This window comes from Rhodnius prolixus, unplaced genomic scaffold (assembly GCF_049639745.1).
Source record: "Rhodnius prolixus isolate KJV_2025 unplaced genomic scaffold, Rpr scaffold_6, whole genome shotgun sequence".
Lineage (NCBI taxonomy): Eukaryota > Metazoa > Arthropoda > Insecta > Hemiptera > Reduviidae > Rhodnius > Rhodnius prolixus.
This window is the reverse complement of record NW_027411634.1, coordinates 8,759,005-8,784,745: the sequence shown is the minus strand read 5'-3', so window position 1 is coordinate 8,784,745 and position 25,741 is coordinate 8,759,005. Positions and strand designations below refer to the sequence as shown.

Genomic DNA, 25,741 nt, shown 5'->3' with positions numbered 1-25,741 from the left:
GCTCCTTACACTAACATGGTGATTGGCCGTTTCATTAGAACGTTGTTAACTGCCATCTCTTCTCTCCTAGCGAGACCCTAGGGATTCGGCCAGGGCTACCCACTCAAACCACAAGTTTGAATTAGTAGTTTTAGGTTGTATGCTAATTAATTACATGTTAAACAAGTTTAATTATTTCATTCCATATTAATTGAAGTAAAATTAATTGATTATTTCTATCCTTTTTCTGATGATCAAAAATACGTCATTCAGCGAAGTTTTTACATAAAAGTTTCATTTTAAAATCAACACTTTCCTCCCAAATTTTGGACCATGTTTAAAAAAGTCCCAACATTATTTTTTCCTGGACAAAGAAGCGCCTTAGTTTTATGAATTTTTATCTGTTACATTTTTCTTATTTCTGGCAGGTTTCAAATGTTCAACAAAGGTTGATTCATCACGGTATGTCAGCGTCCATTTGGAAGCAAAAAAAATAGATGTAACTTTTTACTTTAATTAATAATCCTATTTTCAAGGCTGTACTATCAAGTTGATCCGAGTAAATACAGCTCTGTTCTGATAAAATAACTTTTTTATTTTATATTATAAAGTATAATAATTGTAATAAATAATACAGTAATACTTAATTTTACAAAAATTCATAAAGGTAATAAATAAATGAGAAGTACGAGGGTCGTTTGAAAAGTCCGTGCAAAAATAAAAACTACTTAATTTTTTGGGGTAAACCTTTTTTATTTTTCAACCTAGTCTCCTTTTAGGCTTATACACTTCGTCCAACGCTGCTCTAGTTTGTTGATCCCTTCCGAATAATAGGATTTGTCCAAGTCTGAAAAATAGCCATTCGTTTCTGCAATCACCTCCTCGTTTGAATAAAATCTTTTTCCCGCCAGCCATTTCTTCATATTGGGGAACAAATAGTAGTCCGAGGGAGCCAAGTCTGGAGAATAGGGGGGATGTGAAACGAGTTGGAACCCTATTTCCATTATTTTTTTTTTTTTTTTTTTTTTTTTTTTTTTGGCGCATCAACAGCTGAGGTCATTAGCGCCCGGAGCTTTTTCCAGTGCACTGCCGGCCTCCGGACAGTGTTCTCTCGTTACAGACAACACTGTCCATCACCGGACAGTGAGCTGTAAGAAGCTCCTAGGAAGAGAAAATCTAAGGGTCAGCTGCTGGATTCGAACCCGGGACCTCCGCGTGGGAGTCCAGTATGCTAACCACATAGCTAATCCCTTCCCTTATTTCCATTAATTTTGCGACCACAACTGCTGAGGTGTGAGCTGGTGCGTTGCCGTAATGGAAAAGGACTTTTTTGTGGGCCAATCGTGGGCGTTTTTCTTGCAGCTCGGTTTTCAAACGGTCCAATAACGATGAATAATATGCACCTGTAATAGTTTTACCCTTTTCCACATAGTCGATGAGGATTATTCCTTGCGAATCCCAAAAGACAGTCGCCATAATCTTTCCGGCCGAAGTGAACGGTCTTCGCCTATTTTGGCGCAGATTCCCCCTTGGTAACCCATTGTTTAGATTGTTCTTTGGTCTCAGGTGTGTAATGATGTATCCATGTTTCATCCACAGTGACGAAACGACGCTTAAAGTCCTGCGGATTCTTCTGGAACAGCTGCAAACCGTCCTTGCAACACTTCACACGATTTCGTTTTTGGTCAAGCGTGAGAAAAACCACTCGACTTCCTCGATTCAAACGAATGCCAAACACAAAGAAATAGACCGATCTGGCTGAAACTTGGTGTGTGTTCTTCCAAGAGATGCTACTAACTAAACATAACCTCGATACGCGCCAGTAGTGCTATCTCTCTGACTTTGCACGGACTTTTCAAACGACCCTCGTATCTATCGGTCCCAGATAGAAGTTTTAAAATCATTGAAAAATAATTGTGATAATAAGATTCACACAAATATAATATTTAATTTTCTCACGCCTTTTTTTTTTTTAACTTCAGCATAAAAAATAAATAAATAAAATACAAACCTATTGGGAAAGGAAATATAGAAAAACAAAAGAATTAAGTAATAAAACAAAAAATGGGACAGTAATAATTAGAAACTAAACTAGGCCTTTTGTTAGGAAAAATAAATCGAATCAACTTCAAAATAAATCATTTGAAATAACGTAAAATAGAGAAAATAGAAAATAAATTATTAAATAAAGCTATAAATAAATCATTTTAATAATTCAACTCCACAGATTGGTATCGATACTGTCATGCGGAGAGAGCAACATTAATTAGCTTTTTGCAATCCAAAGAACTGAAAATGGAACACACGGAGAAGAGAGAAGGTAAACGAATCCAGAAATTTGAATTTCATTTCTATAATCTATAAACGTCTATAATATGTATTAGATATTTAAAGATTGTAATTTATTTTGCAAACAAATAAAATAAAAACAATCGAATGGCTGTCAGACTTCACAGAACTATGTTGGCAACGCAATGCAAAAAGATTTAAAAGTTGCTGGTACAAATATGTAACAATCTTATTTAATGAAATTAATACAGAAAGATACTGTTAATATGTAAAATAAATATAGATTATAGTAGAATCTACTATTTTAAATATTTGTATTGGTTAGTTTGCTTACTACAGTTAATGAACAAAATTATTTAAGCAATAATTTGGGCAAAACTTTAGAAGTATTCTACCCCATTTATTGTACTGTCAATCAGTGGATGTATTACTGCTGTAAAAAGGCCACAAACCTTGGTTTCAAGCATAAAGAGCAGGGTAAGCGTTCTGTGGTCTTGGTGCGACCTCTTTTGCAATTATAAAATGTCCAATTCGTGTGCGACAAAAAAGAGGTGGTTAGAGTTACTAATTATACTTCAGTTATGAATTTTTCGTTTGATGTTATAGCGGCAGCTCCTCGGCATGTAATATTAAACTTTAATTTTTCAAAGTTTATTTTTTCTTCTTTTAAACTCATTCAATTTTTTTTATTTTTATTATTATAAAATAGCTGGAATTGTAAACAGAACTGCCCTTTATGGAAAGCCGACAAGTTTAGGTTTACATTTATACAGCAATTACCAAAGGATTTAAAGAAATCCTTTGGAACCGAAATGTAAAATAAAATCCTAAACAGTGTCTGCAGTTAGCTAACATCTAGAAATGAATGTTAATAACTGTCAAAACGATGAGAAAATCAAAAATAGGAAAAATGTGGGTTTTATACCCAATAAACACGGACTACATCTGACACCCAGCAAACAACTTAGCCCCAAACTATATTCAAAATTAATCTTTCTATTTGCTAGATACATAAATGAGGAACTTTTCTCATTAAATATAGAAAAGTAACTATAAAATAAGAATTTTATTTCAACCGGTTAACGGAACAACTCTTTTCAATATGGGATACTGATTTTTGAATCGATTCCATGTCAAAATTAATCAGTTTAATTCTCATTTTAAAATCTCTACAAAAAGAAAAGAAAAACCATACAATTTTTTTGTGTCTATATTTCTTCTTTAATTATAACCACAGTTTTTAATTTTTCTTCTATTGTTCAGACTTAATTTTTCCGACTATCCGAATCTGCTGAATTTTCTTTAAGATGCTTTTTGCTATTGTTATCCTCAAGATTTTCTTTTCGGTTATTTAAAATGAGTTTAGTTCCGCCCTCTTGATGCAATTTTTTGTTTAGCACATTACTATTGCTCGCAATAAACTTAGCTTCATTACCTTCCAAGTTATTTTCGTTTTCCAAAGTATCTTCTACTTGTACTCTGACATTGTCACCATAATTGTTGATCTCTGATGATTTCCTTGAAGGTCCTGCTTTCGACGTTATCTCATTTGTTCTAGTAGAAGATTGTTTCGACGACGAAGGATGTACACTAATCTGTGCTGAATAATTTGAATCACAGTTTCTATTTTTCACAGATGTTTTATCTAGTCCCTCAATAAAGGAGCCTACCTGTTGCCAACATTCTTTTAAAAAACAATCTTCACCTTCTGCCTCATCCTCTTTGTTATTTTGTTCAACAATTTTATCGCCATTTTCTTCTTTTACATCCGTTTTACTGGCTGTAAATTCCGGTGGGGCACCTATCTCTTCCGTCATTGTCATCATGTTTCGATTATTTTCGCCTTCAGATCTACGGTGAAAAGAACAGAGTAAAAAAATATCATACTCATTGATTACAAAATTAATTATTTCAGAATACTTGAGTGGCTTTATATGGGTAAACTTATCTGAGAACTTCACAAAAACAAAAAGGTAAATCAAATAAAAGTGACTGGCCTTTACGGGTGTACTCGAGTGAATGAAATTTTTTGAAAATAATTGGAGCAATTACGGACCAATTGGCGACTAAACTATTTGATGAAATCGCGTAACCGGTTCTAGGATTGTGGACAAAAATTAAGTTTTAGATGAGGTAGTCTAGATGTAATATCAAATTTGGACCACATCCTTCTAGCTGGAAGCAGAGACTATACATTATTATTTGGAACAGACATAACTTGACGATCAAAATCTCTAACCCAAAGCAAGTATAGTATCATCTTAAATCTAGCTCCTTTATATTGTTGGATCAGCAGTGCTGCATAATATCCGTGATTTTATTTGATGTAGCACATTTATTTTTTTTCTATTTCTGACTATAGTTAATGTAGGCCCTCCTATTTCTTTTCAAACTGAGTAGGGTTAAATTTTAACTGAAATTCCGTACTAAGAAAACTGAGCATTTTAATACTTTATACCCATAATTCCACCCCAACAACCGTGTACTTTAGGAGTAAATTAGTTACTTATAAATTGAAATAATTGGGGTGAGAATAATTGGAATAAGAGAAGGGAAGGTCAGGATAGGGTTCGAAGCAGAATTTGAAAAAAAAAGAACATTTTAAAAGCAACGGAAAAAGTTACAAAAACGTACACTAGCCCGCGTTGGGCGTTTTAGTTCCAAAGTTTAGCCCTACAAAATTACTCGCTAAAATTTAAAAAATAACTTACCCATCTTTTTCAATATCATCCATTAGTTTTTCTAGAATATTTTCTTCATTATTCGGTGACGATGCTAGTAATGATAGCACGTGCCTATCACATATTTTCCATAAAAACACGTGACCACGAGTTTTTCTTATCATATAGCCAAGAGCTACAGCTCTGGCCAAACGTTCACGTAATTGACTCCGTGTAATTTCAATTCCCAATCCTTGTAATTCTGCTAAAATCGTTTTCTGCGTTGCTCCAGATTTTCCACATAACTCGTAGAAGTTATAAGTGGAGCACATAATATAGGTTAATTTGTAGCCAAAAAAGAGAGACAAAAACAAAAACGAGCAAACACTAATCAATTATCTGGGACATCTAAACTATTAACAAAAAGAAAATGGGAACAGTGTTTTTCGATTTAGGTCTATTGAAGCAATAACAATAATAATTCATAACTCATAAGCACAATAATTTACAACTCTAACGCTTTGTAAAACATATGTGCGGTTCGAATTATTTAAACTGTACATATGAAATTTTCAAATTTCTCAGTAATAAGATCAAGTTTTTTGCTTCTTCTCTTTAAATTTGAAAATAAATAATTAAATTTTGATAGCAAATTAATTTATATCTATAAAATTAAGTTTCTACTTCATGTTTTTTAAAAAAAACAATGCTATCGATCTTACGGAGATTATTTTTTTATTTAGCGATTATATTTATATCTAGTTCTAGCTAAAATATGATCAAAGTTAGATTTTACAGTAACCACAAGTAACCAAGTCGTAATAATAAGCCAATTGGTTCAAATTAGTCCATCTGAAGAGAAATGATCTTTTTAAAAGTGGTAAAACTTTAGGCAAAAAAATAAAACAAAATTACATTTTACAATTATTACTCCAACTTAAGAGCCATAAATATAGATGATTTTTACAGATAATTTAACAATTCTTCATTTAATAACTTTTTGCTAACAATACAATAGTGTTTACGTTTTCCAAAGATATTAGAAGCTATTATAAGCACCTTGCTTCTGCTGTAAGACTTGCCCTTCTTTTCCTAACCATCAATATGAACCAATATTCTTTTCAAGAGATCACAACCTTTGTTTTTAACCGTATCTTCTTCCATTGGTGCTACTTTTCGGAAATGAATTTTCTTTAAGAGTTAATTCTAATATCGATAATTTATCCGTGTACGCGCCTTTATCATCTTTTGCAGCTTCGAAATCAGAGAACTTCTGGAATTATTAGGCCACAGGCAGCTTGGCTTTTCGAGGAGATGCCCCTGTAAGCTACATTCTTTTTGTCGTTTGTGAGAGATGTTCACGATGCATGGGTGTACAGATTATTATTAAGCGAAATAAACCGCGGGGGACATTACACCCTAAGCGACGCTTGCGGAGATATACTCCACTTTTGAATGAGACCATAAAAATGAAGTCATTCAAAAAAAAAAAAAAAAGTAAAATTTCTACGAGCTAATCATGCCTTTGTAAACATTAAACCTTCATGTTAGTTCATTGCAACTTTATGCTTGGTGTAGCCCCACTATACTATTGCAGTAAATCAGTTGGAGGTGTAAACCGCTGCGTAGGAGTGTTCCATTACCGGTCTTAATGGAAATCAGATACAATTGCTTCCTACAGCAGAAGACATGCAAAGAGATGGCAGTAAAATGAGATCCAATATCACCCATCTTGTACAAATTCAAATCGATTTCTTACAAATACAACTTCTACAAACGGATATTACACTTTATATTACGAAAATATATAAATCATGTATTAAAGATAAATTAAAAAAAAAAAAAGAAAAATCACCCAAGAAATTGGATAAAGTTAATCTTTTAGTTGAACTTTTCCTACCTCCAAAAACCTGTAGCAATAAAATGTGCTTCAGTAAATCCATCTCTGCATGTTTGGAATATTATATCACGGTTTCCTTAGTGTGACGTTTACTCAGAACTGCCGGAGGCTGTTTTTTTTTTTTTGCTTTTTCCGGTAGCAAACAGCAGTGGGTCGTTTGTGTACTTTTTTTTTTGGAAGAGAGAGAAATCATATTGCCCAGCGATTCCAGGAACTTCAGGTGTATCTTATTTCCGGGGGACAGTCCCACTTCTCCTTCCTCCGTACCCAATCGTACTATCTATAAATGTTTGCTTCCTTATTGCATTCTGGTACTCCACAAACCTCTTTACCTTTTAGCTAAGAGCAAGAGAGGCAGAGAGAAAATAAAACTACTTTAGGTAACTGTACTCTTTAATGTTTATACTCAACATCCTGAGGAATTTCTTTACATTAATTACGGTCAAAGAAAGTCGCATGATCAGACTGTTTAATCATTAAAGTTTTAAAAATTATTTCATCATTTACAAGAAGTTTGTGGCAGGGTTACCTGTTTGCTCAGCAAGTAAAGACATAAAGAAAGAGTCAACAAATCCAATAAGAAAACTCAATTGTGCGCATGCATTTTGTGCATTATGTACATGAGTTTGTTTGGCCCTCTAACTTTAATCATTAGGAAAACATATTGAACTAAACGTCAGCTGTCCACACACAAAAAGCTGTTCCGTTAACCGACTGTGGTGAAGGTTTCACGGCTATGGAAACAGTAAAAGAAGTTACAAACTAGGAAAAGAAAGAGACCGGTGATATTGCTTGGTGATGATAGGCACTGGGTACGTCCTTGGTGGGAAATTGAAACGGAAATTAGTGCAAACTCACAAAAGTTCTTTGTGAAAAGAAGGTAACCGTGATGAAGGTAGCAGAAGGATGGAAAAAATTTCTTCTTATAAGTAACAAGTACCTTTTTTTTTTGTTTGTTTGACTTAAAGGAAGTGAAGTAGATTTCCTCGCTTTTCTTATACTTTTCTTTTATGTATTTGTGTTTGTGGGTGAGCATTCCTTTTTTGGGTGTATATGTGTGTGTGAGAATATGAGACCAAACTTGTAATACTCACAAATAAGAGGTGGGCACAACAAGTGAGTTCTCAACCAACAAGTGAGTTCACCCGCAAAAAGGATAGAGAGCTTTGATTAGAAAAGTTTTCTTCTTTTTTCTTTCTGTTTTGTATCAACTGTATTACCAACAGTTTCCTATTCGGAAAACAGTGTTCGTAACATGCCAAACAAGGAGAAAATTCAACTACGTATTGCTGGATTTCAAACAGTCCTGAGAAATTCAATCTTGTTCAAAGCAGGGTATTGGAATGTAATATTTTGGAAGGAAGTAAACAATTATACATCCTTATAATTGGACTCTGATGGTGCCAGAATAGTAGAACGTTTCCGGTGTGAATAAATGGAAAGATAAAATTGAAACAAGAGTGGTATACGTAAACATTTGTTAAGTAACAAAATAATTCCCCCCCCCCGGAACCAAGCAACAAAAAGTGTTTATACAATATACACGCGCATATCTAGCGGGGGTGTGTTAGTACTGCGTATGTCACATACTAGTTTTGTAAATGCACCACAAGCTTGGTATGTGCACATACCAGGGGTCATATACACATACAAACGCGTTTCACATCTACACGTTGTGCACGTGAACGTGGTGTATATTCGCGCAGAGAGGGTTATGTTTATTTTATTCCCTAACAAAACTCCTATTTATTTTACCTTTCTCTTTAGCCTTTAAATAAATACGAGTTCCCGGTTGATACTGCCTCCTCACCACACACCCACACAAGTCTACCTAAATATAAAAAGCACATATTTCCTCTGCACATATATGTACACAAATATGCAAATAAAACAAAAACGAATTAATTTTATATATATATATAGACATAGTTTTTAGTTATTTCTATAAAAACTGCCCAAGATTTCTGCTTTTGAATTTTTTAAATCTAAAATATTCTCATTCATTTTTTATAAAATTTGACTTGTAAATTTGAACTTTATGAATAAGTGAAGATAAAATTTAAAGCTTTAAGTGAATACGAGGATAATAAAAAATTGAATGTAAACCTTCACTTCACTAAGATATTGTAACGAAGTTGACCTGGGCAGAAAAGAAAGGCCTAGATTGTTCTAGGGGTTGAGCGACCAAAGTCGGTAACATGCCGCCACTGTGTGAACAAAAGGCCGGTCTCTACCTGAGCAGAAAAAGAAAGGCCTAGATTGTTCTAGGGGTTAAGCGACCAAAGTCGGTAACAGGCCGACACTGTGTAAACAAAAGGCCGGTCTCTACCTGAGCCAGAGGAGAAAGGGCTAGATTGTTGTAGGAGTTAAGTGACCGTAGCCTGTAACGGTCCACCGCTGTGTAAAAGCCAGCTAAGAGAAAGGCCTCAGTTGGGGTGGTGGCATATGTGTTTTCCCAGCCAGTGATTGACAGGTGAGAGTAAGACAGACGGAGTTGGAGAGAGACAGAGAATTGGAGGAGGCGGCCCTAGTTGGGGTGGTGGCTGTACGTGTTTTCCAGCCAATGAGCGGCAGGTGGGAGCAAGACAGGCGGAGTTGGAGTGTGACAGAAGGTTGGAGGAGGACGGCCCCAGTTGGGGTGGTGGCAGCATGTGTTTTCCTTAGCCAGTGACCAGCCGCGGTGGGCGTGAAACAGACGGAGTGGGGCAGACGCAGTTAAAAGGAAGCAGACACAGCTGGAGAAGTCAGAGTTATTAGAGTTTTTAGTGAAGTCTTTGCAGTCAGGCAAGAGTTTTTAGTCAAGTTTTCTAGTTTTGGAAGTCAGTCTTCGAGAGACAGTTTTGGAGAGACACTTTGGAAGTGATAGTTTTTGAGAGAGTCAGTGTTGCGGAGTGCTTCGGAGTTAGCCAGTTAGTCAGTTAGTGAATAGAGCTTCGTTAGTGCGGTTGAGCCTAGCGCAGGGGTCGGCAACCTATTTTAAGTAGAGAGCCATTTTTCCTTAAATAATTTTAATAAATCTTACTAAGAGCCACAGAGATGATAGTGTAAACAACTCTGTAGATCATTTGAACTTGCAAATTATTATTTTATGATATTCAACAACCTTTAAATGTTTTAAAACTGTTCGGTAGGACAGTGGTAGAAAGGGTTGATCGTCAACTTTGACAATTTTATATATTTATTTTCACATATTCAAAGTAAATAAACGAATAAATAATAACTAAACCTTTATTTGAATGAAAATGGTAGCAGTCTTTTATAATTACGTACTTTGTTTTAATATAATTCTATTCAATTTCAAACCTATCACATTTAAAATTATTTTTGAAAAAATACCTTTAATAAATGAACTTTTCATTTGTTTCAATAAAATTAAAATATACAATTTATTTTGGACAGGCTGAAGAGCCACACAATTTGGATAAAAGAGCCGCATGCGGCTCGCGAGCCGCGGGTTGCCGACCCCTGGCCTAGCGCAATTCGGTGCAGTGCGGACCAGTGGTCAGTCGGGGAACAGTTTTGTGGCGTTACGTAGTGAGTAACAGTAAACTGTTGTGACTGTTGTAAATAGTAACTGTAATGAATAGCGTTAGTTGCTAGTAAATGTTAATGTGAGTAACATTAATGTGTTAATAAATCAGGTTATTACCTACAAATTTAGCGAGTTTTATTATTAATCAAACCCACATATTAAAATAACTAGTGGCAGGCATTAGTTGTAGTTGTTAAAATTTTTAGTAAAAGGACAAAAACTTTACAATATCTTACACCCACTTTCAAGTTATCAATTTTTTGATACTTTTATTTTGTCCTACGACTAGATCTCTAAATTACAAATTAAAAATTCATTGGGTTTAGCTCTTTGAACAAAACTAATACGCTTATCTGCACAGCAATAACAAAAAAAATATTGCAATAACAGTAGAAACACAAGTTACAAATAATTATTAGCACAAAAATGATAACTCTTTATGCTTTCTCAATTAATGATTGCTGTAAATGATTACAATCTTAAATGACCTAATCTTCTACTTAGGCCGCCTCTAAAAATAGGCATTTTTTTCACTTTACTCCCTTTTTATAGTAGAAAATAGTTCCGATGATGAGGTATCCAGTAACGGTTCTAGATTCGTTAAATATAGTATCTAGTATTCGTTTTTCTTGGCGTTTCTTTACATTACTATTGGGCCTTACTGATTAAAATATTGAGCATGAACAGAAAAGTGATTGCCAAAGGAAAAATACTTGCTTCTGTACTTCACTATTAGACAATCATTTAAGATGAAGTGAGAAACATAACCCCTCATACAATCATAACAAAACTAACACACAAGAATTCAAGAGATCTTTGCCTTTTTTAGATTTACCTCTGCAGTTAAATCACAGTACACCAATGAACAGTAATCATTGTTAGGAAATATTGTTTTATAAATGAAATTGGCAGAATGTTTTTGATTATACCTTTTAGATTTTTCGAAACAACCAAAAATTTTGTGAGCTATGAATCTACGGTAATAAAGTAGTTTTCTCAATGAACTTCGGTATCTTAAGCTGAAATATTTGAAACTTCCAACAATAAACATTGGTCTCGTTAATTTGATCCTCCCTAGCGCGCATCATTCTCCTGTTTCTGACCGGTTTCTGATTTTGATCCATTAACAGAGGTTGATTCATAAGTTTACTGCAGAGAACTTGATTTGAAACTGAAGAATGCTCTTTTGACGATCGATGAAAATCCATAAACGGTCAAAAAATGCGTGCTACGATAGTCGTAAAATCATTGATTTTATCGAACGCTACGGATTCAATATTTTCAAACCAATTGCTACATTTTTCGATGCAATAGTTGGTTGAGACCAAGAAAGAGAAATTTCTATAAAAAAGAAGATTGTTGGTTCAACGTTTCGGACACTTCTGGTGTTTCTCCTTCTAGAGCTATGCAAACATGTTGTGAAAAGAGGATGGTACATTCATGGGTATCCTTTAGGTCAACCGAATAATCCTTTTTTTTTTTTAAATAAAAAACTTCTGCTTTTCGTCATCAGGCAATGATTACAACTTCACAGTATTATTTGATTTAGCCTATGCACTAGTTTGGCTATATTTTGTTCTATTGCCACAGTGGACAATTAAAGTACATCTTCAAAGAGGCTTTATTTGCGTTACTTAATAAATGAAAATGTTGTTAATCTATTTGGAGAATAAAAGATTCCCCAAACCGAACTCCTGGACGTCTATGAAAGAAAAAGTGAGAGGGACCAATTTGTGAAAACCCCATTTCTCTATCAAGAGACCAAGAGTACTGGACAACCGTAATGTTTTCTCTTACGTCTCATATTGAGAAAATAATAAAACAAAACGGAAGTTACTGAAGTTATTGACGCGTTGGTCGATTATTGTCTTTTTTCTCAAGTTGCACAAAATTATTTTCCATCATGTGTTAGTTGATTTAAATTCTTTAAATTATTAATTTTACCACTAACTAACAGTAACTGCAGCTTGCAGAAGTATTATTCATTCTGTAAACTCAATTTAAATTTCTCCTATTGCACATAGTGTGACATGCGATATCAATTGGGGGGAAACAACCGGACAACAGCAAGCAATCAAAATGAGCCTGCATTCAAGGAAACTTCAACTAAATTTACCTTGGTCATTATATGCATACAATGAATAGGCGAGTGCCTGGTGGTTTGAGCTGAATGCAGTCCATATCCTATACACTACAGTGATACACTCCAAAACCTCAAACCCCCCAGTACGCTTTCATCCATTCTTCTTGGACGTGGAAAGTGAACGCAGCGGTAAATTTAGACATACCAGTGTGAATTAATTATTTATGTTTGATTATAATTTTAAACGGATGTTACACTAAGCCTAGCAAAACGGACGTCACTAGTGCGTACTGCAAGTACCAGTTTCATTGTTGTGTGCTCATGAAATGGAACATGCGAGGATCTATTTACAGTTAGAGAGCCCAACAAATGCAGTACGGCACTTCTCACAATTGTATTTTATAATATAATTGTTTAACTGAGCAACATTTTTTTCCCCTTCACGAATCCGTTCAAGAAAACGGAAAACTGGATCTAGAGTAATGTGGCTTTCCGGTTAGCCGATAATTCGAAAAGATTATAAATCGGGACTTAATGTTGGCACCAGAAATCGAAATAACAGATTTGAACTGTTTTGAATTATTTACACAGTGCGAGAGAGGCAGGGAGAAACCTATTCGTAAAAACCACTTTTTTGGTCTCAGAGAACCTCAAAAAAGGTTTGTTTTTTGGTGGCATAAACTAAAAATTTACGTTTCAATATCTAAACTTACTCACTTTTAGAGTGAGTAAAAAATAATTAACACAAGTAGAGCTTTATTATACTCATAAACTCACCATCAGGAGAATATCAAAGTTTTAACATTTTTTTATCCTTATTTTTTTCTTTGCTAAAATAAAAAAAAAAAAAAAGGTAATTATAAAGTGGAAATTTGCAAGTTAAAACATGCCCACAAGCCTACAAAGAGCCTTTTGCCTCGGCTTTAGAAGTGCCGCCTTTCGTTGCAAGCTAAACTGTTCACCGACTTTAACCACAAGAAACAAATGTTTTAATATTTACATAAAATTTGCATGGCTTCTCCAGCATCCCTCCTTTACTTTGTTGATATGTTTGTTGATGGCACTGGAATTTAGAGATACAATTTTATAGCGTTTCAGATTTTTCTACACAGGCACAACTTTTACAGTCCTCCTGTTGTTTCTGGTAGCTGCGCAAATGCTACACGATTAAAAGAAAACAACGTGTGGCTAAGGATGTTACTTCTCGGGGGAGGAAAAACCAAGGCCTGTGAGATTTACCCAAGAGTCGCTCTCCAGCATTAAGAGTCTGATTAAAAGGACAGGTTTGGAGTGGGAGCTTTAGAGGGAGGGGAGCCACAATAGATCCAAAGGGGTCGCAGTGGCGTAGGCCTTGAGGCCGCCCTAGTCTAAACTAATCTAATCTAAAAGAAAACAACAGTAACAATCATGAAAAGAACAGATAAAAATATGAATGTATCTTTCATTCATTCTGCAGACCGGAATTCAGAAAAAAATATTTTTGCTTGTTGAAAATAATACTCATTAAGTTATTGACGCAATTGAGTGTAAAATTGGTTCCATTAGAACTTCTTTTTAAAACAAGAAAATTTAGAACAAATTCAGTTATCCCTATCAAAGGGAGAACAATTTTCTAGAGCCTCTAAAAACCGAACGCAGTACTAATTGGCAAGTTTTTATCTAATGTAGCGCACAACCTTAGCACTTGAGAAGAATGTAGCCTTAGGGAATTTGAGAGGGCACGTTTCTCATTATTGGAGAACAACTCATTCTAAGCCTATCCCTGGCTTGCTACTGAAACTCCTCCACAACACAGGGATTCTAACAGTTTCTCTTTTTTTTCACACACACTTGATCATACACCAAAGCACAGGATATATATATATATTCCCACAAGCTTTTACCTTTTTCTTTTTCAGTTCTCTCTGTTTCCTTGTTTTCATTTCTTCTTTGTTCCTAAATTCACTCTTGTTCACTATTTCTTCAGACCCTGCCCATTCTCTTGTGGCTCCCTAAACAAGAAGGAGTGCCAGAGGAAGTGAGACAAAGCCTCAACACAAGAGAATGGGTTTTCCTTTAATAAGGTTTCTCTTATAGTACCAGGTCTCCCGTTGGCCTACGTTTTTTCTTGTTTTTCATTTCCAAAGAAATGAAGAAAAAGGACATGCTTTGTATTTTCAAAAGTCTTCATATTTCTCAAATTCATTTTTACAGCTTCTTCCCTTTTCATTTCATTTTCTGTTCAATGCTTTATTATTATTTTTCAACACATTTCTATAATGACTTTCCCGCAGAATGAATCAAAAATTAAGGAAAAGGACAAAGAACTAGGTGGCAAAGATCATTCGACTCGCAAAGTAAACAATCAGGGTAAGATGAGAAGTTTTCGACGCAGCAGTAAAAGAATGTTTTAGTTCAATTCAGCGTTTCCGTTAAAGATTTTATTCTGAAATATTTGATACTAGAAGGTGTGCAAAATGCGATTCTACCTAAAACGTATTCAAGCTACAATTTCTTTACATTTGAGAACAAGTTAGATGGTGCCAAATCTTTGGAATACGGTGGATATTCCTACAATTTGCACTTCAAATCCCTTTCTCTTCCCCATTGCCCATATTCCATGAGAGTAAGTGCATTGACCTGATGAAAGTTACCTGGAATAATAAAATGTTTTGAGATTTTGGAAGGGATCCAGAATAATAATTTCACTAAATTGACGCAGAAGAACAGAACGGAGGTGATAATTTTATTTAAAAATAATGAAAACTTTTCAATTTAAGATTTAAGTGCACCTTCATTCTTTCAATAAAATTTGTTTTCAATAGGATGAAAAATTATTGCCAGTTTCAGTCATTATAATTACTTTATTATGCCGAGCTTTCGACCTAGAGACTAGGTCATCTTCAGGGCTAATTTACAATATACTGTTCTACATCATTAGAGGGTTGGTGTGTCTTCTGTCTCGTCTATTCATGGACTCCATGTAGACTGTTATAAAACAGTATATTAAAACCATGTTTCCCAAATCTCTCGTCGTTCCATCCATATCCTTAAGCAGTTTAATAGTTCCCGTCACCTTTTTCTCAATTAAGACCCGGCAACTCATAGTTTCCTCTTTTATATTCCCCCATTTCGACTATGGTTGTTTAGTGTATGGCGGTCTTTCTGGTGATATTGAAGCTAAGCTCAAACGCCTCATGAACTGCTTTATAAGATTTATTTTCAGCATTTCCAGAGACTCTCGCATTTCGCACTGCTACGATGAGTTGAAGTGGCTTTTTCCTGTCTATCGCCGCCAATATCTTTTGGCTTCTTTCCTTTTTCAAGTCATCCAGTCTCAAAGGCCTTACTATATTTTTCAACTCCTAAAGTTTAAATCCTCCATCCATTCCCGTAACACTAGATCTCGCTCATCTGATCTCTATATTCCCTCTCACCGTACCTCATCCTTTGACATGTCCTTCCTAATACGTGCTACCACTCTCTGGAACTCCTTACCATCATCTGTCCGCCATGCTCCTACCCTATCTATCTTTAAATCCCTTCTATTCAGTTATCTCCTTTCTATTCAGCTTCCACCGAAATTCTAATTGTTTTAATTTATTTCCTTATTTCTGCTGTTATTTTTATTTTCACTTTTTGTAAACACTTATTTATTTTTTGTTTAATCACAGGCCAAACTAATAAGGCCTCTATATTTGTACCTGTATTTATTCTTAGGGGACAATTGTCCCAGAATAATAAATTTCTTTTCTATTCTATATTGTAAATTAGCCCTGAAGATGACCTAGTCCCTGGGACGAAAGCTCGGCATAATAAAGTAATTATAATGACTGAAACTGGCAATAATTTTTCATCCTATTGAAACTATGATTCAGTCACCCAAAAATAATGGAACAGTAAAATTTAGTTTTTAATTTTTTTTTCAGACGAGTAAACGTGACCGGCTTTTACCGTCCAAATGCTACCAGCACGCCGCGATGTTGGGTACCAGTTACATCGCAAAAATATTATGTCATATTCGCCGAATTGGTTGGCGGTGTGTTAACGGCTAAAGATGATGATGTTATGGGATCTACGGCCGACTGGACGGAGCAGAATGAAGCAAGAGTTTGGAGAGGTGTCGGTAAGTTGTGCCATTCATTTATCATTACTTTTTAATCGTAAAAATTTCAAGCAAGAGGTCGCTAGAAAAGAAAAAAAAAAAAGTTGACTCTTTGTTGTCACAGGATGTAGAAAAAAGTAATTGTGTAAGAAATGGAGAGGAGGAAGTAAATAGTGTGTGGTAGATTGACAAAAGGCATTCCACATAACCTCAAACTTTAATTCAAGTGTAGGTTGATGGCGGCTCAGATTGTTGGCGTGGAAGCGGACCGAACGAAGAACTTGATGAAGAAATATCAGGGCTAAAGAAAAACAATGTCAAACTTTAACTAAAAGAGAGAATCGTCGCTTTTAACTTTACCGTGATGCTGTTTTCCTCTTAAGATCTTGGAGCTGTATACTGTTGTGAGAGTGTGTGTGGGGCTATGGCGCAATGACAGTTGGAATGTTACCAGTATAACTAATAGAAAACTTCAGGATAGGGTTTCCCTATTCCTGGTTTCCCTATCAAGGATTGCGCTAACTCTTACTAGCTCCCTGTCTCTCTCTCTCTCTCTCTTTCTAGCATACTATATATATAGTATACCTGTGGTATACCCAAAGGGGAATTCATCCCCTTACAAGATCCACCACTTTCTACTTCATCATCCCCTTCGTCTACCTTGCGTAGAACAAAGAGCAGTGGGTTAAGGTGAAAGTAATTGGACGAATGGTCATTTAAGCTGGACCATTGGGAATCAGAAAGTTCTAAGATGAGTAACTAATGGAAGTACGTATCACTTCATTGCACATCTCAGCAACCTGTTCTAATTTTTATTACCCTTACCTTTAAAATGTTCATAAAATCATCTTTAATGATATATAAATGTGTGGGAAAACTTTTTTGGAGAGATGAAAACATGATTTCAAGATTAATTATTGTGATGCGCTAAAATTTTCTGAACAGAATTCTCATAGTTAATAACATTTTATTCTACTATTAAATTCATAAATAGATACTCGCTCAATGGACATTGTAGGACGGAAAAAAAGTTGACGGACCTATTCCCGAATAGGTCCCTGCTTCTAGAAGCATTCCCTGCTTCTAATATTACAGAGAGCTACTAAAAAGATCTCCCAATTACAAATCTACTCTCTATAACCACAAAATTAACTCCTGTCTCTAAATGTCAGGGATTACTACGTCATGAACTAATAAATTTTTGCTCTTATACGTGAGGAACAGAAGTCTTTCAAATAATCCTTACACAAGCTCTAGAAGAACATTTCTTTGAACCAATTATTGTAAGATTTAAACACAAAAATCACCACTATCTGTACTGAACCAAATGGTTTCTCATTTTTAAAACATGTTATTTTTCAATTTAGTTAGTGAAACGGTAACTGTATTCTAAGCCATAAATACGAAAGATGCAGGAATATAAGAGTCAATTTTTGATTCTCCAACGGCCCAAATTAGTACTTGTCTCACCGGCAACAGAGTTAGTCGTACTAAGATCTACCGCTCTCTTCTCTTCTAAAAAGCATCATCAAAGATCAAACATCTTACCTTTTTTGAGAGCTCCTTTGTGGTTCCACAAAATTCTCTTCTTGCCTACCCTTTAATATCATGTACTCCGCAAAATGTTACTATTACAGTAAAATAATTTTTCAGGCAGGACTTGATGTTCAACTGCCAATTAGTGGTCGTTGATGGAGTCGAAAGTACAATATTTTACTATAAGCAATTTTTTCTAACAAATAAAAAGTAACAGGATTCAAACTAATGATCTCCCAATTACAAATCTACGCTTCATAACTACCAAATCAACTCCTGTCTCTAAATGTTACTGTAGTGTGTAAAAAAAGGCAATTAGTTGCAGCTGAATGTCTTTTACAGATCTGGCTTAAAGTGAAGATTTGATCATGAGGTACGAAGACACATTGCTTTTCTTCTTTTCCTTAGATTCTACTCTAAAGTTGGAGACTAAACTTAATTGCCATTTGGAGAGAGAAAGGGTTTTTTTGAGATGCATATTCAAGTTGATACTGCATCTCTAATTTCCAATTAGAGTCACCTATAGGGCCTTCTAAGCACCATTTCTTTTCGTTGAAATTTAAGCTTCTACCCTTCTTTGAAAATGGATAAAGGCACAATAAGCCTCTAGTGGCTGCGGTGCCGTGGAGCGTACGACCCGTCCTGTTTTCTAATCTTAATCTTGATAATGGATGGCAAATCTAAACCTAATTGATGTACATTTAGACTAATTCTTGGAAAATGGAATAAAAGATAAATAATTTAATGAAAACACACACATTATGGTGCTTAATATGGTACAATATGTAATATATGGATAGTATAATAGTTGACACTAAATACCAGAAAGTCTAGATGAATTTCTGTATCGATTTATTAAGTCCACAATCGAAAGTGTACCTTTTTTATAACTACTGCCACTTTTGTACCTTTATTGGTGATAAAATTTTCTTGTTGCCACCCCTAACAGTTCCGCAACTAACTTAATAAAGCACAATTACAAAGTAATCGTAATTTGTGAGTGGGAGTCCTAATGAAAATATTATATGTAGATAAATTTACCTTTTTATTTATATTTTGTTGTATGTATGTTTATAATATTACACGAAAGTATATAGCTGCTATTTTCCTGATACAGCGCTGACTTATGCGAAAACTGATTAAATTGAAGAAAAAGAAACAATTAAATATAAAAACAATAAAGCATCGATAAATATTAATGTGATTCTTGAGTCTGATGCTGTGATTCTCAATATTTAATTTCTGGTACAATTTTTTGTAAAGAACAAATGAAGATCTGCATTTTCGGAAACGTTCGCACTGAAGCACTGAAGTGTGATGCTAAAAGATATGAAGTATGGAAAGTTTCCAGTAAATTGAAAGTAGTTTTTCATCACTTATTTGGTTATTACAAAGTCAGTTTTTTTTTAAAATTTAATCATTGGTTTTCACGACCACCATTGTTGAAAATCGAACGAAACTGCCCACCAGAAAATAGTTGAAAAAATCCACTGCCTCTGGTGGTACACAGCGGACAGATTAAAAAAAAAATATATATTACATTGAAAGAAGCGCTATGGTTATTGAAAAATATTAAACATTCCCGTTGATCCTTTCCGTCATAAAATGTAAAGATATTTACGGTTGTGGATAAAATGTAAGTGCCTATATTTCCAGGCACTACCAGGCTATTGATCAGATGTCGGAGACAGAGGCAGAGATGGCAGAAAATAAATGCAAGCGTGCATACATTGAAATGCACTTGCAACCCCTCCACACGGTACTATTCTCTGAAATACAGAAAATCCACTGACAGTTTCCTCCAAGGTTTTTACTTTATTTCTGTTAATAAATTTCTATCTTTTAGAAAATTTAGACCTAACTTTGCTAATTTTTAATATACACATAATTTGTCATTTGCATGTTAAATTTATTGCAATTAATTTGCTCTTTAAAATGAAGAAATAACAATTTCATAACTTTTATTATGCAAGGATCAGTGCAAATAGTTATTTCTAGAACAAAAATTATTACTTATCAGTTATGAAGTTACGAAAAATATTATTAATTATTAAAAAACGCTGTTGGAAAGAAAAGAAATCAATACTTAGACTGCAGAAGGTCCGATGGGAAACTGGATATAGGACCTCCCACAGAGGTACAAGAAAGCTTTCCGTTCTACTAGAGATATAATCCAATATTTGAGGTAGATATTCCATCGGGCATTTCCTGCTAGTGTAAACTACTTGGCTTTGATTAGATTTTCCTCCTTTTTTCCCCCCCCCCCCTTCCGCTTCTCATTCTATTTATTTGCCAAGCCCTTTCGAACGTATTTCCTCAAAAACTACTTGGAGTAAAGATGATGTTTGAACTTCAAAATATTTTATGGATAAAATGGGTGTACGTTTAAATATGTGGACAAATAGATTTTCAATATAATACCGGATGATTCAATTTATGCAGAAATATTTAAATAAATGACAGTCACAAAGCAGTTTCACTCGTAAAATTGTTATTATCCAAGCTAGCTTTACGTCATCTAGATAGTCGTCGTGTACGAAAGTGTATAACAGCTAACATACTATACAAAAAATTTCTTTTTAAACTATGAATAAAATCTATGGTCAAATCAGTGCCATCGAGAACTTTTCAGATTTGAAAAGCTTCGTACGCTAATTCGAAAATTGATATTTTCTTCTATTTAACGCTCTATGCCTCTATCCATCGATTAAGACCTTAAAAATCTTTCGGTCATCAATAAAATTACTGATAAAATCGCATACAGTTGCAGTAAGAGCTCATCTGTACATGTGACATTAATGGTAAAGCAAAACGTCGTACACCTCTAAGCTGAATACCTGTGCAATAGAATCTTTACAGCCGCAAAAAATCATTATATTCACTTTTTACTTTGAGATTTGATAGTCTCCAATAATGTTTTACTCTAAGAACATTTGTTTTAAGCTCTCTTTATGAGATTCGGGACTCTAGCACATAACTAGAAAATAGTTAACTTTGGATAAACAAGGAGGAGGCCAAAAGTCCAAATATATTTGCTTAAAGGCCTCAATAAGCGCTACTCTCTACAAATAAGATTTTAATTATTCCAAATCTAATTTGTGACAATTACAGTCAAAGGATAAATTAACATATTCTAATTACATTAATTAAGAGATTCAGAATACTAATCTTGTATAATTATTGACGATAAAACATATCATGGAATATTGTGGTCCAGTTAGAGTCTCCTCAAGTTTAAAGTTGTAATAAAAATATAGGCAACTAGTACAGCCTATGCCATCTAGCGGGAATTTTTGTTACAGGTTCTAACAAAAGAATTCTCTAAGTAGGGTTTCATAGGATAAGCCTGGGACAGCTGCATGACCTGAAGACCTTCGAAAAACCGAGAGTGCATTCAAAGGCAAAAAGTAGCCAAGGGTGGTCGAAACTTTCAATGTTCAGAATTTATAAATAAAATGTCATCTAACTGGTATTAGAATATTTTAAAAAACATGGCATTCTTGAAATTATTCAGTAAAGTATTCTTACTCGCAAACTGTATCAATTTAATTTAGATGCCCTCCAATATAGCTCAGTTCTTTGCTAAATGCTGTGAAATTTAGTAATCTGTACTTCATGATGCATAATAGATGCATTAAATAAGCTCAGTCGTTCCCTAAAACCAATTTGACTGTATTGTTGCAGTTGAACATAAAATTCAAAAGTATTGATTGATTGATATAACATTAACCTGCTCCTCTGATATTCAAAAACATCAGTTAAACTATTAATTTTGAGGTATATTCTAAATTAAAATTAATTAATTTTGACCCGAATGTATGAAATGACCCGAAGGTACTACGGTTAAATATCTTGTCGTTTAGCTCTTTTAAGGCAAACAAAATAGATACAAAAAATAATGTAAGCGAAAAGAATTGAATATAGAATTCTCCGCTTTTAACAAAGAAATTGGTCTTCCAATAATGAAGCGAATTTATAATTATTCTTTAATTTTGTACGCTACTCTTTACGAGTTTAAAGTTTGGAGCAAAAAGCCAAAATGGGAGCAAATTGCAAGTCTGACGAATACATAATCTCTCTGCTATCGTACCACTTTTGGATTAGTTACTTGAAAGAAGAGAGCTACATAAATTCTTATTTAAATACTAGTATATATTTATTGAATGTGTAAACCTAAGTATGTATTTTATACAACCACAGCCGAGGATATTTCCACGTAAATAATGCCAGTGGTAGAAGGCGTGAAAAAGACCTAACCAACGGTACAGTAACTAGTTTATCTAGAACATTTCTCAAAAGAAGAGCCCAGGAAGTTATATTGTGAACAGTCTGCCGGACCAAAGAAAGCAGAAGCAGCAATGCCCAGGCTCCTGTATTCTGCTCTCTGCAGAGTGTTACAGATGGTGAAGAAATATTAGCAGAGTGGAAATCTGCAACTCTTTCTCCTGCTGCCTCTCTAGCCTACCTCTCCCCTTTTCGTTCAACCACCGCCATCCAAGGCACACAGAAGTGCCGCCTTCAGTTCTGCTTTCCGCCGCTAATAAAAGATAAGGGCAATTACATTTGTTTTGCAAGCATGTAGAACAGAGGACGGTCCCACATACATAAACTTTCCTTATCCGGACCGTACAGCCGTGCGCATCCCAACATACACACTTCTCCGCGCCATTGCTTTGCCCACTGGAAAGGGGTTAGAGTATTGTGAAATCGTGGAAGTATCCAGAGGCTTCCTTCTTACTACTGTTTCTATAGCGCAACATCTTTGCACCAGATTTCTTCTGTCTATCTCTTAGTTCTTTTTATTTCCTCTAAGTAACAAAGTTTTTTGTATTTTTTTTTTTTTTTTTTCTTAAACTGAAAGAACAAAATGTTCCTTTAAAAATGCATAGAATAGAAAAATTAGCACATATTTATGACACACATGATAATGTGATAATTATAAATAAATGTCCTGTTTAAAATTTGACGTTAGATCTAAAGTTAGCAAAGCCTAATGCGGTAGTTTTGGACACTGCGTTTCAGGTGGCGGAGAGAACTACTAGGGATGTCAAGTGATTGGAACAAGGAATAAAGAATTGATAGAATTTTTCTCGACATGAAAGTAGAAATAGAAATAGAAATGTAAAAATCATTATGTACGGTTAGGCTGAATTCTTAGTGTGGAGTTTCGGAGATTTGAGATTGTAAAGATTGAATTGTTTTGGAAGTTGATCGCTTAGTTGAGCCCAAGACTTCAACCCCGTTTGTTAAAATTAGTGATAAAGTTTTATTAATTTTAGTTTGTTATTTAGTGATACTTAAATTAGTTTTCTTAAATCTTAATTGATTGAAATAATTAAGAACAATTAAGTAAGGTCTGAGATACTTGACCTGTAGTTGTTCTGAAGAAAATTATTTTTTTGTACCATTTTCTCTTCTAGGAGCTGTACTTAAGAAATTTAATGAGAATTTCTTTTAACTGTCACGACATATTTCAGTTGACATGAGGAATTAAGTGAAGCCAGATTTAATCTTATCCTAGTATACAATCGACTAAGTATTCTGTAAATATCTAATATCTTTTGTTAATGAATTAGTAATGTTATTAGGAGACATTTTCCACCAATTATCTACAGCTTACCAATATTTCTATTGCATTCAGTTTATATTACACTTATTTTTACTGTAGAATCATTTCCCTAATTAAGCGAAACTTAGCTCTTGATCACCTACTGGGAGAAATATCACTTAATAATACACAATAGCTTCTACAAATTTCTTTCATTAACGCTACTTTTTCACGCAAAAAAGTTCTTTTTTTTTCTCATTACTGGCAGAAAATTTTAACTTGGTCATTTAATTGAATTAAAAGTCGACGGTGAATCCATTACTTCTGGAAACAAAAATGACATTAATTTAGAAATCGAAAAATAATTCAGATAAATTGCTTTTAAGATGTAATTCAATTGAGGCCAGATATAACGTCTATCTGTTGAGTATTAAATAATAAGTTATTATGTAAGAAAGTAGGCTAACTTGCAGTAATTGTAAAGTGATTTAATTTGTTCTTTGAATTTGATTGAAATTAGATTTTGAAATCTATATTATTCGGCCTGCAAGTGTGTTAGATTACTGATAATAAATAATGATCTCTCTCTCTGTTAGGATGAAGAAATTCATATTAAAAGAAATTGGTTTAATAAAATCAGCGGAACCTTTTATTTTGTTAGCTCAGAGTTCGTTAAATTTTAAAATGTTATTCGATTTGATTTTAAACGATCCTCTACACGTCAGATGAAATTTGTTTTCATTGTGTAAGAATTTTTATTTTACAAAAAATGAGGAAAATATGATAAACGTTTTTTAAAACTTATTAAATACATTCATAGCTTTTTACAGGCTATTTTATTAGGCACTAAAAAAAATAATGCTGTACATATTTATTATGTTTGACCCTAATGTCAAGATAAGGGAAACATGCGCGGGTTGAGTTATTTATGTTACAGTGTAGTTTTATTTTATTTTTATATATATAAAAAAAAAGTGTTGGCATTTATGTAAAATATAAAAATAACTTTAAAAATTAATGATAAAAATATTTCTTGCGGTAAGATTTATTAAATAAGAAATATAAAAATTGTATACAACAAAGAAATTTGGTAACAAATATTTTTATTCCAAACAATTCGATTTCAGAATTTTATCCATCATCAGTGATTAGTGCATCTAATGTTACGTTTTATTTAGAGAACTTCAGACTTTCTGTAAGTTGGTGTCCACATTATCTAGAGTGACATTCAGATATTGATTGTAATAAATTATTAAGTTTGGATGCTTAGTATTTATATTAGAATGGTATTTAGATATTTCAAAAATTCTTTGAACTGGGAGGACAATTCTAAACTAAAAAAAAGTAAAGAAATTTTAGCCTGGAAACCGAAAACAAAAATTATTTTCATGACGTAAATTGCAGTTAGAGATGGTCATGCGAGTGTTTCATATATGATAATTAGTTAATTTTTACCTTTACATAAAATGAAACAGTTGAAAGGTATAATAATATCCAAATATTAATATAAGACTAAAATCTATTTTAAGAAAATATTATTGGCTTTGAACAAACAGATATCATAGTAAATAAATAAAAATGAATTCAAAACTGAATTACAGATAAAAGCTGACCCTTTTACCTTAGTGTGCGGAATAAGAACATCCCAGAGGGAGTAAAGCCCTTCATCCATATTTCTTATTTCCGTCTCATGAAATAATTCAATAAAGAAAGATATATAGAAACGGATGAGAGAGTTCAGTGGGGATGTTGGCGAAAGAGATAGATACAGTGTGATGCTGAAGCTGTGTTCTGTACACTTTCTTGTTCTATTTTTAAAATGGAGGACAAGGATGTACTTGGTGAATAGCTGGACGAAAAAAAACAGGGCTAGGGAATGTGGCCTGGCTCTAGTGCCCTCAGATCCTAGGAATAAAAATGTTACTTATTTCCTGAGGATCGGAAATCCTGTGATCGTCCTATCCCTACTTAGCATTATACTGGTTCGCCCATTCTTCCAGACAATCTAATCTCCCTCTCTGTCTCTCCTACTGTAATATATTTTATTATCAGCGGAGGGATATTTTCTTATCCAGTTGTGTGGTGGTAAACTTGGGTTCCACAATCTCAGTTCTCTCAAAACCACATTTT

At 34.1% G+C, this 25,741-nt stretch overlaps 2 protein-coding genes across 3 annotated transcripts in view; one reads left to right on the top strand and one right to left on the bottom strand.

The window, feature by feature from the left end:
• LOC141461286 (uncharacterized) overlaps positions 1-25,741 on the top strand; it is a 359,837-nt gene that overhangs the window by 77,427 nt on the left and 256,669 nt on the right. For both annotated transcript variants that reach the window (XM_074142197.1, XM_074142196.1), the window contains exon 2: positions 16,352-16,548. In XM_074142197.1, the coding sequence (XP_073998298.1) occupies positions 16,352-16,548 (197 nt within the window). The remainder of the gene's footprint in view (positions 1-16,351; positions 16,549-25,741) is intronic.
• LOC141460994 (uncharacterized) lies at positions 3,461-5,476 on the bottom strand. Its single transcript, XM_074141568.1, has 2 exons — positions 4,980-5,476; positions 3,461-4,119 (listed from the first exon to the last, which is right to left on the bottom strand). The coding sequence occupies exons 1-2, from the start codon at positions 5,258-5,260 to the stop codon at positions 3,534-3,536; spliced, it is 867 nt and encodes a 288-aa protein (XP_073997669.1). The 5' UTR covers positions 5,261-5,476; the 3' UTR covers positions 3,461-3,533.